The sequence below is a fragment of the Anabrus simplex genome, chromosome 6 (assembly GCF_040414725.1).
Source record: "Anabrus simplex isolate iqAnaSimp1 chromosome 6, ASM4041472v1, whole genome shotgun sequence".
In the NCBI taxonomy this organism is placed as follows: Eukaryota; Metazoa; Arthropoda; class Insecta; order Orthoptera; family Tettigoniidae; genus Anabrus; species Anabrus simplex.
In genome coordinates, this window is record NC_090270.1 from 131,479,067 (window position 1) to 131,495,169 (window position 16,103).

Here is a 16,103-nt window from a genome sequence, read left to right on the forward strand (position 1 = left end):
GGTTCCACAAAATACCGCTTACACTCTGGTAGAAGCTGTTTGCTTGTTGTATTCTTTTTCCAATTTCCTCGGTTATCTTTCTATCTTCCGTAATCACACATCCCAAGTACTTGAAACTTAACCACCTCCAGAATGTTACCATTCAGTTTTATCTTTCCTCTTCCTTCCTTCTCCTTGTCACCAATATTGTTTTACTTTTCTCTGTGCTTACTTTCTTCCCAAATTTGTCTATCTCTTGATTCCATACATCTACTTGTTTTTGCACTTCCGTTTCACCCTCACCCCATATCACTATATCATCTGCAAACAACATGGCTTTTGTTGCCTGTCTTCCCAATCTCTGTTTAATGTTCTTATGAATTTCATCCATGACTATGATGAATAGTATGGGGGATAGTACACTTCCCAGTCGGAGACCAATTTCAACTTTAAACCATTTGTTTTTCCCATACTAGTCTTCACGCTACTAACACTTTTATCATTTGCACCTCCCCTCTGTTAACTTGTTTTTTTCTTAATGTGTCCCATACCAACTGTCTGGGCACAACTGTCATTAGCTTTCTCAATATCAACAAATGTCATTGCTATGTTTTTTCCAAACTCCCATCTTTTCTCCATCATATGTCTTTATGTAAAGATCAGGTCCAACATAGATCTCTTTTTTCTAAAACCATACTGTTCTTCCATTTCTCCTTCTAGCTCCCTTCTCATCTTCCTTCCAATACTCTTAGCTACATGGGCAATAAGGGTGATCCCTCTGTAGTTATTACATTCCTTTTTATCACCTTTTTTAAATATCGGGATAATTAAACCCTTTCTCCACTCTTCTGGGATCTCTCTCTTCCTCCAGATTATTCTAAATAATCTATACAACCACCGTAGCCCTATTGGTCCTTCTGCTTTTATCATTTCTGTAGTTATCTCATCCACTCCTTCTGCTTTACCGCTCTTTATCTTTTGTATGGCTTCCTTTATTTGTAAAATCGGAATCTCCTTTTCTTGTTATTCTTTTCCCATTGTTTCTTCTTGCTCCTTCTCATCTACCAGTTTACTGTATTTAATATTTAGCAATTCTGAGAAGTATTTTTCCCATCCTTTTAGTATGTAATCTCTTTGCGTCAATATCTGATACTGGCGATAGTAAGGCATCTAAAAATTTTCTTTAGCTTATACCAGTTATTTCCAGAGTTGCTGGAGCTACCCAGGCACATTTTGATTATGGCAAGGGGTCTGAGGCCCTTCCTGATGCCACATGAATTTTGAGATGAAAATCTTAACCCAGGATCGACCAGGATTCGAATCTCGGTCCTCCAGATGGGAAGCTAAGAGCTAAGTCACCAAGCTAGTCATGCCCCCAGCAATTGCACAGTACCTGTTTGTAGTTAGATAAATAACCCTCTAATAATAGTTTAAATGGCTACAATATGTCCCCAAGTCATTTTAAAATTTTGTCTGAACATATTTCACATAATAGCTGCACCCCCGATTCTAGGGACATACAAAGTGCGGCCGCTGAAAAGTAACTAATGCCAAAAGACAAGTTGTAAGAATTAATAAATAGCAAAGAATAAGTAAAGTTTCTACCTTTTGTTTATGCTGCTGAAGTGCATCGTTCACACGATCCATAACCATTTTCTCTGTAAGAACACCATCTTCAGATGCATATGCAGCTGCTTGCCATGCTACACCCAACTTAGCAATTTCTCTGCCCGACATACCTTCAGTGACGCGAGCAATTTCTGAGCACAACGCACTGTAGTCAAACTGTGCCAATTTGAGACGCCTGTAAAGAGAAAAACAGGTTAACAAATCTAAAAAATTGCATACTTCTCTTCAATTACACCATAACTGAAGTATCTGCAGTTGCATATACAAATTGTACATAAAATATTTATTCTATTTTATTTTGAGCACATACAGAACAATAAATTCTGTAAAAGCTAATCAAAGTGGAAGTTTTCTATTATATAATGCGGATTTGCTTTTCATTTGATGAAGTGAATAAAGTAAGTGCTTTACAGCAGGGTGCAATAATTTTAAAATCAGTTGATTTTGTAATATCGTGGTAGCCACGACATTTACATAATTTGATTGCCCACCCGAATTAATTGTATATATGTGTATCATGTATCATATGTAATTTTATTCATTATAAACATCATCATCATTTATGTAATTGGTACGTAAGAACGAGAAATAATTTTTAATTGTAATATATAAGAATATTTCGTTGTAATGGCAAGACAGGTCTTGCGCTAACAGGCTACTTGTGTCTCGCAATAGTCCAGGAAGGTTAATTTTGGAAGGTTCTTGGAAACGTACGCAACAGTACGAGGGAAGGACATAATTTCGTTGTTGGGACGCTAAACTACCCCATATCACATGCTCCTATCAGGAGGGCTTTTTCTGTCAAGAACAGACACTTCATCTATATATTGACAGGGTGGCGACGTATATTGGCTCTCATTGGAACAAGATGTGATGTGACATCAAGGGAGGAAGTGGGAATATGAAGAGGATTTATATAGATCTACACTGCGTGGTGAAGATCATTCTGCATCAAGCTTTCTTGAGTCTCCATTCTCAGGTAGTCCACGGTCTTCTAGAGAGTCACTCTGCTATCTGAGTGCATCGCTGATGATGTGCTTACACTCAACATTTCTTATCTGCTCTGTGAGACTTGCTCAGATTATTTAGAAAGACAAGTTCATATAATATAGAAGGACTGGATGTTTTCAGTCCTCTCTATTCAATTAATTCCGATGTGGAATTTCACATTGTAAGGCTGGTACTATGTTTTTGGTACTTTAGCACAATAGGGAGCGATAGATTCAGGGTGGAATCCATTCCATGACGCAGATGCCAAAGACGATGCTGTTGGAAGAGGGACGACAAAGATCAACCACGGAAGCAGACGACGAAAAGATCAACCTCTGGTGAGGATGAGTTAGCCCTGTTATCGCAAGTCAGCGCATGTAGTATTGAATAGTAATCTCAGTAATTTTTAATTTTGGAAAAAAACTCGTTTTTACAAAATTTCACCTTTTTTTTGGAATAAAACTTTTTTCTTTGTACATCGTTATATAATTTACTTTCTAGTAGGTTCCCTATGTTTTTCCACATAGTATTTAATGGTTAGTATCCTTATACCTCACGACCGGGATAGTCTCATTAAATTTAGTATTTTTTAGATCTAAATTTGGTTTCAAATTACATTTAATTTCGAAGCCTAGCGCCCAGCTTGCAATTGTTAATTATCTATATCGTGACTCATGGGCAAGTTAATTACGATCGCCATCGAGGAGCAAGGTCATAACGACAATTTATCTTGTCAGAATTTAGTTTGTTCTGGTGTTTGATCAGTTACAATTTTATAATAAATATATGTGATTAAAATAATTTGGCTTACTTATTCTGATATTACCTGCTGTTCATTGTTCAAATTTATTTAAAAAATCAACTACTTAAAAACCGTTTGCTTCGTTACTGTCTTACTGGTTGTAGTCTATGGGGTGGTGCTTTGGTACCCATCTTGCATGTTTGGAATGATGTTTTACGATCCCTGAATAGCAGGGAGGAGAGATCCTTACTTTATGCTTGACACGCACCCAGCAGCCCACCCTAAGATGTTTTCGTACTTACACACATAAAGAAAAATAAGACGGCGAACAACTTTGCTAAGATGAGTAATTTTCAAATGTTCCCCTTCCCTAAAGGACTCTCTAATATTCTTTTATATTCTGCATGATAAGATTGAACTAAAATGGATGAAAATTGATGTTAAGTGCAAGCAGTGGTTAGGTCAGTTTGAAAGGCCTTCTTATAGGATGCCTTCATCCAACTCTGGTAAAAATATTATGTGTGGTAATATGACTGGACAAATAGTGAATGAAAACTGAGGTTGTGCAGTATAAGCAATGATCAAAACTCAGGATATAAAGTGATGACAATATTTGTAGGCGTAATTGTTACTGTCTAGACATGATACTGTACAGGCTTTTGGGCTTATGTCGTGTCAAGAAAATAAGGTGAAATTGTTTACGTTTCGCAGAGAACTGTGCTCTGCGGCATCAGAAGAAAATCTCGACTGTCCACGAGAAAGGCTCCTTAAGTTTCTTGTCCAACTCTTGCAGAAAAGTTGGATGTGAATGAAAGTTGAAGTGGTGTAGTTTGATACCCAAGTGGCGAGTGCAGTAAATATCAGTTTCGGACCGGTTGAAGACTACGAGACAAACTTTAAATTTAAAGTGAAAGCATATGAAATGTTCGCTTACAACAGTTAACTAAATCCTGAACAAAAAAACAAAGACTGACTGACTGGCTCAATCTCAGACATTACCAATCTACGGTCGTGCAAGTATACTTGTGCCTTGAAGGTGGTCTGAAACCACACTGGTTGTCATCCAACTTTCTTTCAACCACTAATTGCACCCTCCCTTCTAAGATGACAGTGTACACTTTGCTTGGTATACTGATTAATGAGATACCTTGACACCAGGTGTATGCACAAGTCTTTTCTGGTTTCACTAAGATTATGGCACCAGCGAACAGTATGCAGCGTATGAATTTGACACATCAGTTTGTTCGTCTGACATAAACCTACGAACACACACAAGTTGAGTCCGCCAAACATTAAAGCCTGTGTTGTATCATTCAGTGATCATTTCGTTTGTGAGTGAAAAAGAACATTTGCAGCACGCATTGCTTTTCTTATTTAATGAAAAGAAAAAGGCTGTGGAAATTCATTATTTGCTGGTAGAAACAAATGGTGAACACACTCCATCAATCAGAACATGTGAGACATGGTTTCGACAATTTAAACGTGGTGATTTCAATGTGAAATACAGTGCACGCTCTGGTAGACCACAAAAGTGTGAAGCCCGGCAAAACAGTTAATGCAGAACGCTATAGCCAACAAATGATTCATTTAAATCACGCATTGATCGAAAGATGACCGGAATGGGCCAGAAGACGTGGTAAAGTGATTTTGTTACACAACAATGCACCGTCTCGCACAGCAAAACCAGCGAAAGAGACCTTGAAATCGCTTGGATGGGACATCTTTCCACACACGCCATACTGCCGTGACCTGGCGCCATCTGAAATTTCGCTGGTGCCATATCTTAGTGAAACCTGTTTGCGTCAATGGGGCATGCGATTGTATAGCAGCACTTCAGCAATTTCAAGGAAGTTGGAAAATCGCTCGATGAATGGTTTGCCAAAAAAGATAAGCAGTTTTCCTGGCATGGTATTCATAACTTACCTGAAAGATGGGAGAAGTGTGTAAAAGCCGATGGCCAGTATTTTGAATTTAAATAAATGAATTTCCCTTGTAAACTAGGTGTTTTCTTTACCATAAAAACCGGCAAAAACTTACACATACACCTGGTAGTTGCTGCAAACCTTCCTGTTCCCTTGCTTATAGACAGCAGCAATTAATGCTTTTGTCCAATCTGAAGGTACCTTACTAACACTCCATGCTTATCTTATTACTCTATGAAGCCTTTTTGTCCCTGCCTTCCCACTATACCATTTCAGGTCTAATTTCATCTATTTCTTCTGCTTTATGACAATGGAGTTTATTTACCATCCTTTCTGCTTCATCAAGTGTAATTTCTTGAACATCATTATCCTCCCCATGAGTTTGGTTGTTTGTGACATCAAAAGGAAGACATCCTTTTACGTTGAGAAGATTTTCAAAATATCCCTTCCACCTCTCCAGTGATTCCCTGGGATCTATTGTAAGTTCACCTGATATACCCAAAACACTTTCTTTTCTCCCCCCCCCCTCCTTTCCTAAGATTCTTTATTACTGTCCAGAAAGGTTTCCCTGCTGCTTGATCTAGCCTTTCAAAATTACTGCCAAAATCTTCCCACAACTTCTTGGATTCAACAAATATTTGTTTTGCTCTGTTTCTTTACTCTACACACAATTCCCTGTCTGCATTAGACCTTGTTTGGAGCCATTTCTAACACACCTTCTTTTTACGTTTATAAGCTGCTCTCATTTTATCATTCCACCAAGATGTTTGATTTTACCCATCTTTACACATAGTTGTTCTTAGACATTCCCTTGCTGTTTCTACTACAGCATCCTTGCATGCAACTGTGCCATATCCTGACCATCTCTATATCTGGTTTGCTTTCCAGAGAAATTGCTTGGCCTATGTTACTAATGTGTACTCATTAACTTCAGTATCATTGCCGACTGACTTTTATTGTAGATGCAAACTTAGCCCAGGGAGATCACAGACGTAGCCTTTGCCGTCCTATCTATATCGTGATATAGATACTAGATGTTTTAAGACATAAATTCATTTTGTCCTGGAGGATTCCAACGTGCTTTGAAGGGTTATGGCGAGCGACACAATGTTTCTACAATTAAAAATAGGAAAGAATTTCCACCAATCAATACTTGTTTATTGCTTATAGGAAAGAATTTCCACCAATCATTACTTGTTTATTGCTTATATTATATTTTAACTGTGTAATTCGTCAATACGTAAATGAAGATTATAGATTACAATGTTTCTACACGCTGTTTTTACAAGCATTATTTTAAATGTTTTAAGACATAAATTCATTTTGTCCTGGAGGATTCCAACGTGCTTTATTGCATATATATATATGGCTTTATTTATGTAATGTTACTACTATTTTTTTATTTTTAGATTTCTTTCTGTTATTTGAAGTTGGCCTCCTGGATCATGTTTGTTTTATATCGCCACGTGGCATTGTGGCTGGCCACTATTTCTTGCTCTCCGTGGGTATTTATTTATTTGGTGGCCCGTCTTGTTCTTTCTGTTGCTGCCCATGCAACATTATTTATATCTGCTATGTTTTTCTTTGTGTCACAACTTGGTACATTGATTTGTGTCTGATTGTAACTGAGTGCCTGTATTGTGTGAATGAGCTCTGTTTCACCTTGGATGTATGTTCAGTCGATTTTATTCTATGGTTCACGTGTGGAAGTCTCTTTGTTATTATTCATGTAACAAATTACTCTTCGATATCCAGGTATGTCGTCATGTATCGAAAGGGCCTGTACATGGATGGTCTGCGCTGTATTGACATTTGAATTGTATATGAGAGACGTATTGATGATGTCATTTGGGCCTCCAATCTTGTGTGGGTTTGGCTTCAAATACCCGCGTGAGATGTTATTTATGAACCGTGATTCTACATTTTTGGGGTCCTTTTGACCATTGTTATAATTTATGCATTTCTTGTTTCTTGGGCCCCTTTTTAACCTATTGTGTGAGTGTTCAAATGTGAGATATGCAGGATGCATATCATATTGCCTAGTTGTGTTGTTTCTTATTTTTGCATTTCTTGGGCAGTGGCATTTTTTTTAAATGGGTGTGTATATGTTCCTTTAGTAACTCCTTGCTTATCCCTGATCCCAGGCGCCATGCTTGCGCGTGCCTACCTTTCCTTAGGCCATATTTTCTCTCGTCATTTTTTAAAAAGTTTTTTTTGGAAACCATTGTCGTGTGGCATCTCATTGAACGGCCGTGTGTCGCGATCTGTAAAGACTCTTCCTATTGATATGGATATCAAATAATGTATTCGTTTGGGCTGAACTCTGTGTCACAGATTTTTTCTGAACTCTGTTCATTGATTCATATCCTAAAGGCAAGGGCTTGTCGCTGCAACCACATTTGTCTCTCATCTGCTGAGCATTTCAGATCAATATATATTTTTTCAAATTCAGCCTGTCCATCACGGAATCCAGATGCTTCTTCCTCGGCCTTCCTCTTCCCTTCTTACCCAGAACTTTTCCTTCCAGCAGAGTTGTGAGGAATGTGTTATGTCGAAGTGTGTGGCCAAGGAATTTGGTTTTCCTCTTTTCTACAGTGTTGATCAATTCCCTTGTTTCGTTTATTTCCTTAAGGACCCTATTGTTTGACTTTTTCTCTGTCCAGCTAATTTTCAGCATCCTCCTCCATATCCACATTTCCACTGCTTCCAGGCGTTTTATATCCTGTTTCGCAACCATACAACAAAACACTCCACACAAACATTTTGGCAAATTCTTTCCTAATTTTAATGTTAATGTTCCTGCTTGTCAAAAGCTGTTTCTTGTTACTGAAGGCTTGTTTAGCTAGAGCAATCCTCCTCCTGATTTCTGTGGTGCACCTGTTGTCCTGAGTGATAACCCTTCCCAAGTAGCAAAATTGACTTACTTGTTGTACATTTTCATCGCCTACCTTGATGTTTATTGGTATTTCCTCAGTTGATTTCTTGACAACTAATACTTTTGTTTTCGAGGTGTTCAGTTTCAATTTTGATTCTTGTAGTGTTGATGTTAAAACTCGTAGCATTTTACTTATTTCCCTCTCTGAATTTGCAATTAATGCAATGTCATTGGCAAACCTTACACAGTGGATTTGTTGTCCGTTAATTTTTATTCCTTTGGTTTTCTGTTTAAGTTTTGATATGGCCTCCTCAATGAACATGTTGAACAAAAATGGAGATAGCGCACAACCTTGTCTCACTCCCCTTCTAATGGATGCTGTCTTAGCATTAACATTGATTTCTATTGTTGTGCTTGGATTTTTGTACTGGAGTAAAATGAGTCTTCTGTCCCTCCAGTCCAGTCCTATATTCTTCATGTTCCTAAATAGTTGTTTCCAGTTTACTTTGTCAAAGGCTTTCTCTATATCCACAAATGCAATGTATGTTTTCCTGTTAACACTTAGTCTTCTTTCTAGAATAGTTCTTAATGCTAAAAGAGCTTCTCTTGTTCCCTTCCCTGTTGTAAAACCAAACTGATCCTGCGATGTATATTGTTCAATTTTCTTTTTAATCCTGTTCTTAATTACATTAAGCAGTATTTTGGATGCGTGCGATAGCAGTGTTAGTGTTCTATAGTTGGAACAGTCAGTAGCATTTCCTATCTTTGGTAAGGTAACTGTCCTACTTTTAGTAAAGTCTCCAGGAATTTCACCATTGTAATAGCATTTCGCAATGATGTTATACAGTTGTTTCATTCTTTCTCCTATTCCCTTGAGAAGTTCTGCTGGTATGTCGTCCGGTCCAGTTGCTTTCTTGTCCTTTAATTGTTTTAGTGCTAGGTCAAATTCTTCCCATGTGATTATTGGGCCTATATTGTCTTTTTCCACCATCTGTTCAGGTTCAAGATAGTCTTGAATTGCCATTACTTCTTCATCCCAGTACAGGTCTTCTGTGTCACAGATTTATTCTATTTTGTTCCTAATGTAACAATTTTTTTTTTTGTTATTTTCTGATTAATTGTATTTTATGTACGGCTGAACCTGTTGGCTGGATCAGATTATGGGTAGGCACGATGCTATGATGATAGTGCATAGGTTATTAAGCTTATGTATTGTTTCCATCAGGGCCTCTGACCTTAGATGTAAGTCCCCTTTAAACAACAAGCATCATCATCATCATCATCATCACCACCACCATCAGGGCCTATTTTTCTAATTTTTAATTTATCTCTTCCTGATTTCCTTTTGGCCATTTACAATTTTGATTTAATTATGATTTCATACACTCTTTTGTTTTCTACTCAGCGTTATTATTGTAGGAGAGGGAGGGGTAGCCTTTTAAATTTAATCCTTTTGATTTAATAGGCTCGAGTTCAGTTCATGACTTCGTCTCTGGACATTTTCAACTTGGTTCACATGAACATTATAGGTAACTGTATTAATCGCCCCATTACCTCTGGTTGATTTGAGCTTCCACTGATTTTTATTTTCTGTTTTCATTTTTCATTATCTTTCTGCCTGTGTATGTGTTGTGTCTTCTGGTTATTTCTTCCCCAGTGCTCATCATGCCCAGACCTGCCATGGGCATGCGAGAAGAATAACATGGGGCTGGCCTAATACAACAACATATCGTATTCATCGTAGGAAACTACTGGATCGCAAGGGGGTGCACCACCCATTGTCTTTCTATATCTTGAACTTGCTTTGGGTCCACTGTTCGGAACTTCTCACTAATCATATCCATGTTCCTCTGTCTAATTTCCTCGTCCTAAAGATCTTCTACCCTTATTCATTTGCAGACAGATTTCACTTTCTCTATTCTAGGCCTAGAGATACTTAGTACACTACAGATCAGGTAGTGGTCTGTATCACTGAAAAATCCCCAGAAAACCCGTACAGTCCTAACAGATTTACTGAATTCGAAGTCCGTTAAGATATAGTCTACTATGAATTATAAACCAGTAGAGATTTCCACCTATTCAATATTAAGATATATTTACAATATTTACATTACATGGGACTAGTTTTAACCCTCCTCGGGGTCATCATCAGTCACAATAAAACATACATACTGTATGGCGAAATCCTAAAACATGTTTTATAACGGTAAGAATCTTATAGATTTATAATTTACAATATGAAGTGTGGTAGAAATGTTGCAAATGAAAATGAGAGATATTACGTGTGATGCAGGTGAGTAATAATAAATACAAGTAAATAATACTAAGAAGTCTGGAATAAAAGTACAAATAAGGTGCTCTGTGTTGTAAAATTTACACACTCATGGGATTCAGTAAGTCCTGGATATAATGAACACAATGTAAAATGACACATAAAAATATACAAGTACGTACAATGTATGGGTAGTACAATGTGATACTATCTAGATGCCGAGTCGACTTTACACTGTATTAGCTAAAGCAGAGAATTTGACAGTTGGTGCATTAAGTGACCAAGCCGTGTTGATGGGCTGCATTGTTGATTGTTGGAGTTGTGCAGAATGTGAAGCTATTTTGAATTCTTGTTAAGAAGAAAGTAGACACTCTGCATGGAGATATTAATTGGTGGAATTCTCAGTTCATAGCGGGAACCAAATTGGACCTCGCGCTGCGCTGTGTGTAGTTTAGCTGATAGTGTGCGCGAGGCCCCCTGGACTGCAACGAATCACAAACTATTGAGTACTTAACAGAGTGGTACTACTCGCAAGTAAAGGCGACCTATGGTGTACCCCGCATGATGGTAATAACCACAAGTAGTTTCATGGTTCTGGTTCAATCATCCCTTGGTCGTCCCTTTTAGTCACCTCTCATGACAGGCAGGGGATACCGAGGGTGTATTTTCCTTCTGCGTCCCCTACTCACAGGGGGTAGATAGAGAGAAAAAAGAAGAAACGAGAAGGGATCCATAACTTCGAAAAATGAAGTAACGGACAAAGAAAGGCAAGGGCCATGAAGGGCCTGAAAATGAAAGACTCCCTAGGCCTCGAATGCTCTATTACCGTCGGGGTCGGAAAAGAACAAGAGTTGACAAAGGGAGGTCGGACAGGATAGCCGAAAGTGAGGAGCCTGCCACAAGTAAGTGGAAGCAATGCCAAGACTCAGCTAAGGGCCCTGTGGTCGCCAATCCACACTCCCCCCAAGCCGAGAGCCCTTTGGGCCCCTTGTAGTTACCTCTTTCAACAGGCAGGGGATACCGCACGTGTATTCTACATGTGCGTCCCCCACCCGCAGGGGGTAGTGTGTTTGGTCCGCAAGAGGTATTTTATTTCCCTCAAGTCCGCCAGCAAGCCGGTTAAGACCCCCCTATCCGCCACCTAGGACGTGCGACGTGGGAGTATCACCTCTCCCCCTGCTACGACAGCGTAGTAGGTTCGTGGCAGCAATTTTCAAGCTAGAGTGGAGAGAAGCGAGGACATCATTAAGATAAGTTCCATATTTCATGTTTTTAGGGATTTGGAATTACCATAAATGTTTAGATATTCCAAAATATTTATGAATGTGATTTGATAGAATTTTATGATCTTAAAAGAACAAAACATGTAATTCTATTTCACTACCATATTCTCTCGCATAATTACGCACTTTTTTGACAAAATACAGCCGAAAACTTCAGATGCGTAAATTATTCGAGGAATTCTGATATTTAAAAAAATATTTACATTTAAAAGATACATCAAATATTCATTCAACTCATCTGCAGTTGATCATCATTTGGCGTAAAATACCGGCGTGAGATTTTTTCTGAAAAGCCAAATAGGGTTCATCAGGTAAGTTGGACACGTTGGTTTGAAGTATCGACACTGGAAAATATTCTTCCCATTACGAGCTGACAATACGACCCGAAGTGAAATGAACATGAACTAATAAAAGTACAATTCATGTAAGTACATAATGACATGCTGCCAAAGAAAGAAAACTGTCCAACACGAGAATGGCTGGGCATTGGAGGCGGGCCCCTGCTTTACTTCCCCAAACTGTTCGTAACCAATCTTGTACAAGTGATGTGCCCATCCACCCCTTTTCTTGGATACAAACGTGGATCCCTCACGGAAATTTTACTTTAGGCATTGGTTTTCGTTTTTGAATAACATGAGGTGCAAGCCCTTTGCCATCATCTGTTACAGCCAAAGAGAATGGTTACAGCCAGGATTACCACAGAGAATAGCATTGCAGTACATCGTTCCTTTTCGCTTCCCGTAGCATGTACAATAACACTCGATATCCCTTTCTTATAGATTGTTCGAATTTGTGGCATACGGAAACTGATTGGCATCTGACCTGTGGTTCCTATTTGGGAGAGCAAATATTCCTTCACTTCACGCTTCTCAATCACAAACACTTTTTGGTTAAAGTCATTCAGCATTTTGTGGCATAATGGTGTTCTTCCTTGAAGAGAAAGTCCATTTCCCTTCATAAAATTAATCATCAAGCCTAAGCTAACCTTCAAATCCTAGACACTGATTCCATGTGCAGCAGCTACTTCTCGTCCTTTAAAATACAGCATTTTGTGAGAAACGGCATATCCAATGTTGCATTATGAAATCACATACATAAGCAGCTCCTCCCCTTTCGGAAACTTGCAGCTTTTTGGTCTGTGATATGCTTTGCAGGACTTGTTGGTCACTTGAAGTGCACTTCTCAGTTACCGCAGCAGCGCACGTTGCATTCGGATACTGAATACTTGTGGCCCACTGCTCTATTCTCATATGTTTCGGCGTAACTGATCACCACAAGTTTATATGACGCAGTATTAGTTGAATACTTGCTCCCTGTGCATTAACAAACTATTTTGAGATCAGAAAACTCATGTCCCGACCCGAAACACACGTAAAATATGTTTGTACCAGACTGGAAAAGAAGGTCACTAGTCATTTTTGCACTGATTCTCTCATTCTCTCACTGAACTAGTGCAGTGGTATTTCCTACTGGCTGATAACAGCACGCTGCCTTTTATTTGGAATGCCCGGTTTCGCAATTGGAAGGCTGGTACCTGAGTAGTTTACATCTATTTCGAAACGCATCCGGAGATGCGTGATGGATGTTTGAAGAAGTGGGTGTGAGAAATACGTGAATTTTCTCCATTTTGTACCCAAAAATATTGGGGTGCATAAATTATCCAAATTATTATGCGAGAAAATACGGTAAGTTGTTTCTTTTTCAGATAGTTTATAAATGTATTTATTCAAAATTAGTTTTGGCAGACTGAAGAAGCTAACAGTTATAAATTAACTGAGTACAGTATAAACTGGAAAGAGATGGCTTCAGATATCAGAAAAAAAAATTAAGTAAAAGAGAAGTATTCCACCTTTTCAATACTTGTAAATTTAATACATGTATTGAAAAGGTGGACTCCTCATTTACTTAATATCAAGAATGCAAGCCAGACGTCAGTATATTTTGAGGATTATGATACGACATGTTTCATGATTTTGTAACTTATTGTAGTGGATAATTTACAGTTTTCAACATAAATAACCAAGCAATACAAAAATTCAAAACTTTTTTCAACATTTACCTTCCTAAAATGAAGGCTACTTACCCTGTCAGAATGCATGAATAGTGTACATACAGAAAGAAGGCATGAGTCCAAAATTTTCAGCTACACCCTTTGTCAGTGGAGGATAGAGTAAGAATGGTAGTGATCACTTGACTACTAAATGCTGCTGTGATGTATAGGGAAGGAGGAAGGTAGGCAAGACAAGAAAATTGAGAAAAGGAGAAGTTATCTCATGTTAAGCCAGGTGCTTCAGTTGAAGTCCAACTTTGGGATCTCTAAAGGCAAGAGTGTAGGAAGCAGGGGGTAAATGTTTGGACTTTTTACAGTGAAACAATAATCAAATGTGGTTTGTTGGTACCTTTTATGGGGTAACACTTGTTGGCGATGCTACAGGTGAAAAGCGGTGCCGGGTATATGTAAACAGCAAGCCTTACAGCAGCTGTATTTACAGAGGATAGAACCAGAAGGGAGTGGGGGGTTGATGTGGTTCATAGCGAGTATGTTTTTGAGGTTTGGTGGGTGCCTGAACGCGACTGTGGGGCTCTATGGAAGGAGATCATAGGTGAAGTGTGCAGATGAGAGAAAAAGCTGCTTTTAATGCGACTCATTTTGTGCAAACCAGGATGATAAAATGATACGAAAGGTACTGGGTTACGTTGCTCAGAGTGTCTACGGATAGAGTTCATGACTCGGAAGATCTGGATGGGGTAACACCTACCAGGAAGGCCTTCCTAATATTGTCTTTTAGGAGGCAGGGGCTTTACAGGTTGAATATATCTGTTGCCCCAGATTGTTTGTTGCATTTAAAGCCACTTCTGATTTTTGAAGTAAAACGGAATAAAGAGGCTAACAGGTTGAGAAATGTGGTCACTTATGATGAACCTGGCTGTTGTGCATGAACAATTGTATAGCAAAACAACATAAATCACCACTTTTATATTACAAGTGACTTGAAAATCCTGAAAACCAGCCTTTGGGTTGAATACCCAACATATACAGTAATAACTACAGTGTGAAAAAAGAAAATTCTGCTGTGGACAATCCACAAAAATCTACCCCTCAATATTTATCTAAAACATTTAGTAATAAATAGTGGGGAAAAAGGTAGTGTATGTTTTTTCTTAAATCAGCTCCATATTTTTTCACAAAATAAATGAGGTGAAAAATTCCAAACTTTACCAACATTACTTCACAGTTCAGTGCAAAGCAGCAAATGTGCAAACCTTAAGCCATAGTAAAGCCAATAACTGGATAATCCAGCCTTACGGTACTATTCCAGGTACAACCCAGAAAGCAGTAATCAATAAAAATGTCCTATTGTATAAACTGAAAGCAGTAATTAATAAAAAAAATTGGTCTATTTTATAACTTCCTAGTCAATATTACTTGGAATAAATATATTTAGGCTTGTGAATAAGATTTATCATGCAGATAATTTAAAATAAATGAACTACTTTAAGATGATTAAGTCTGAGGCATATTTGAAATATGGGTCACTGCCACGGTTTGAAGATTCAAATGTAAAAAATGCAAAATTTAACACATTCCATTCTAAGTGCAAGTACATCCTTCTTCTTTATCTTACAAAATTTTCAGAAAACCAACCCAAACAGCAACCACAATACGACAAGATTCCTCGCACCCTCAAGCTCATAAACGTGCTACTTATAACAGCTTAATTTTTCGTGCATTCAACACCCCTATGTCCAAAAAAGATTTAAATAACGAATTAAACACCATCCGCAACATCGCTAAATTCAATGGCTTTAACAACTCCTTCATAAACCGCATCATCAACAAATTCAAACACCGTCCAAAAACCACTTTATCTAAAGACACAATAAAACCAACTGCTTTTTCCACCTTCACTTTCACTCAGGATGCTTATAAAATAACTAATATTTTTTTTAAACATAACATGAAAATTTCTTTTAGAACTAACAATAGAAATCTTGATATCTTACACAACTCTAAATCTCTAAATAAATCTAATGCTTTTTCTAAATCTGGTGTATACAGATTCAAATGCAACAACTGTAATTCCTCCTACGTCGGACAAACTGGCCGCAACTTCAATATCAGGTACTCTGAACATGTCAACGCCATTAAATACAACAGATTCTCTGCCATAGGACAGCACATAGAAGACTCAAAGCATAGTTTCACCAGTATTGAAAATGACATGAAAATACTTAAGATCATTAACAAAGGCCCCCTCTTAAACACAACTGAAAATTGCTTTATCCACCTTGACCAGTACTTCAACCCTAATTTCAATTTAAACGACGTTTCTAAAAAACCCAACATCCTTTTCGACTTCCTAATTCTTCTTCTCAAAAATTCCAAATTCCAAAACCCCAATTCTATTTT

General features: G+C 38.0%; 1 protein-coding gene across 1 annotated transcript in view; it reads right to left on the reverse strand.

Annotated features, from left to right (window-relative positions):
- The window catches only part of bor (ATPase family AAA domain containing bor), a 140,877-nt gene that overhangs the window by 24,167 nt on the left and 100,607 nt on the right, over nt 1-16,103 (reverse strand). Inside the window, exon 9 of the mRNA XM_067149928.2 lies at nt 1,585-1,783. Within this exon, the coding sequence (XP_067006029.1) occupies nt 1,585-1,783 (199 nt within the window). The remainder of the gene's footprint in view (nt 1-1,584; nt 1,784-16,103) is intronic.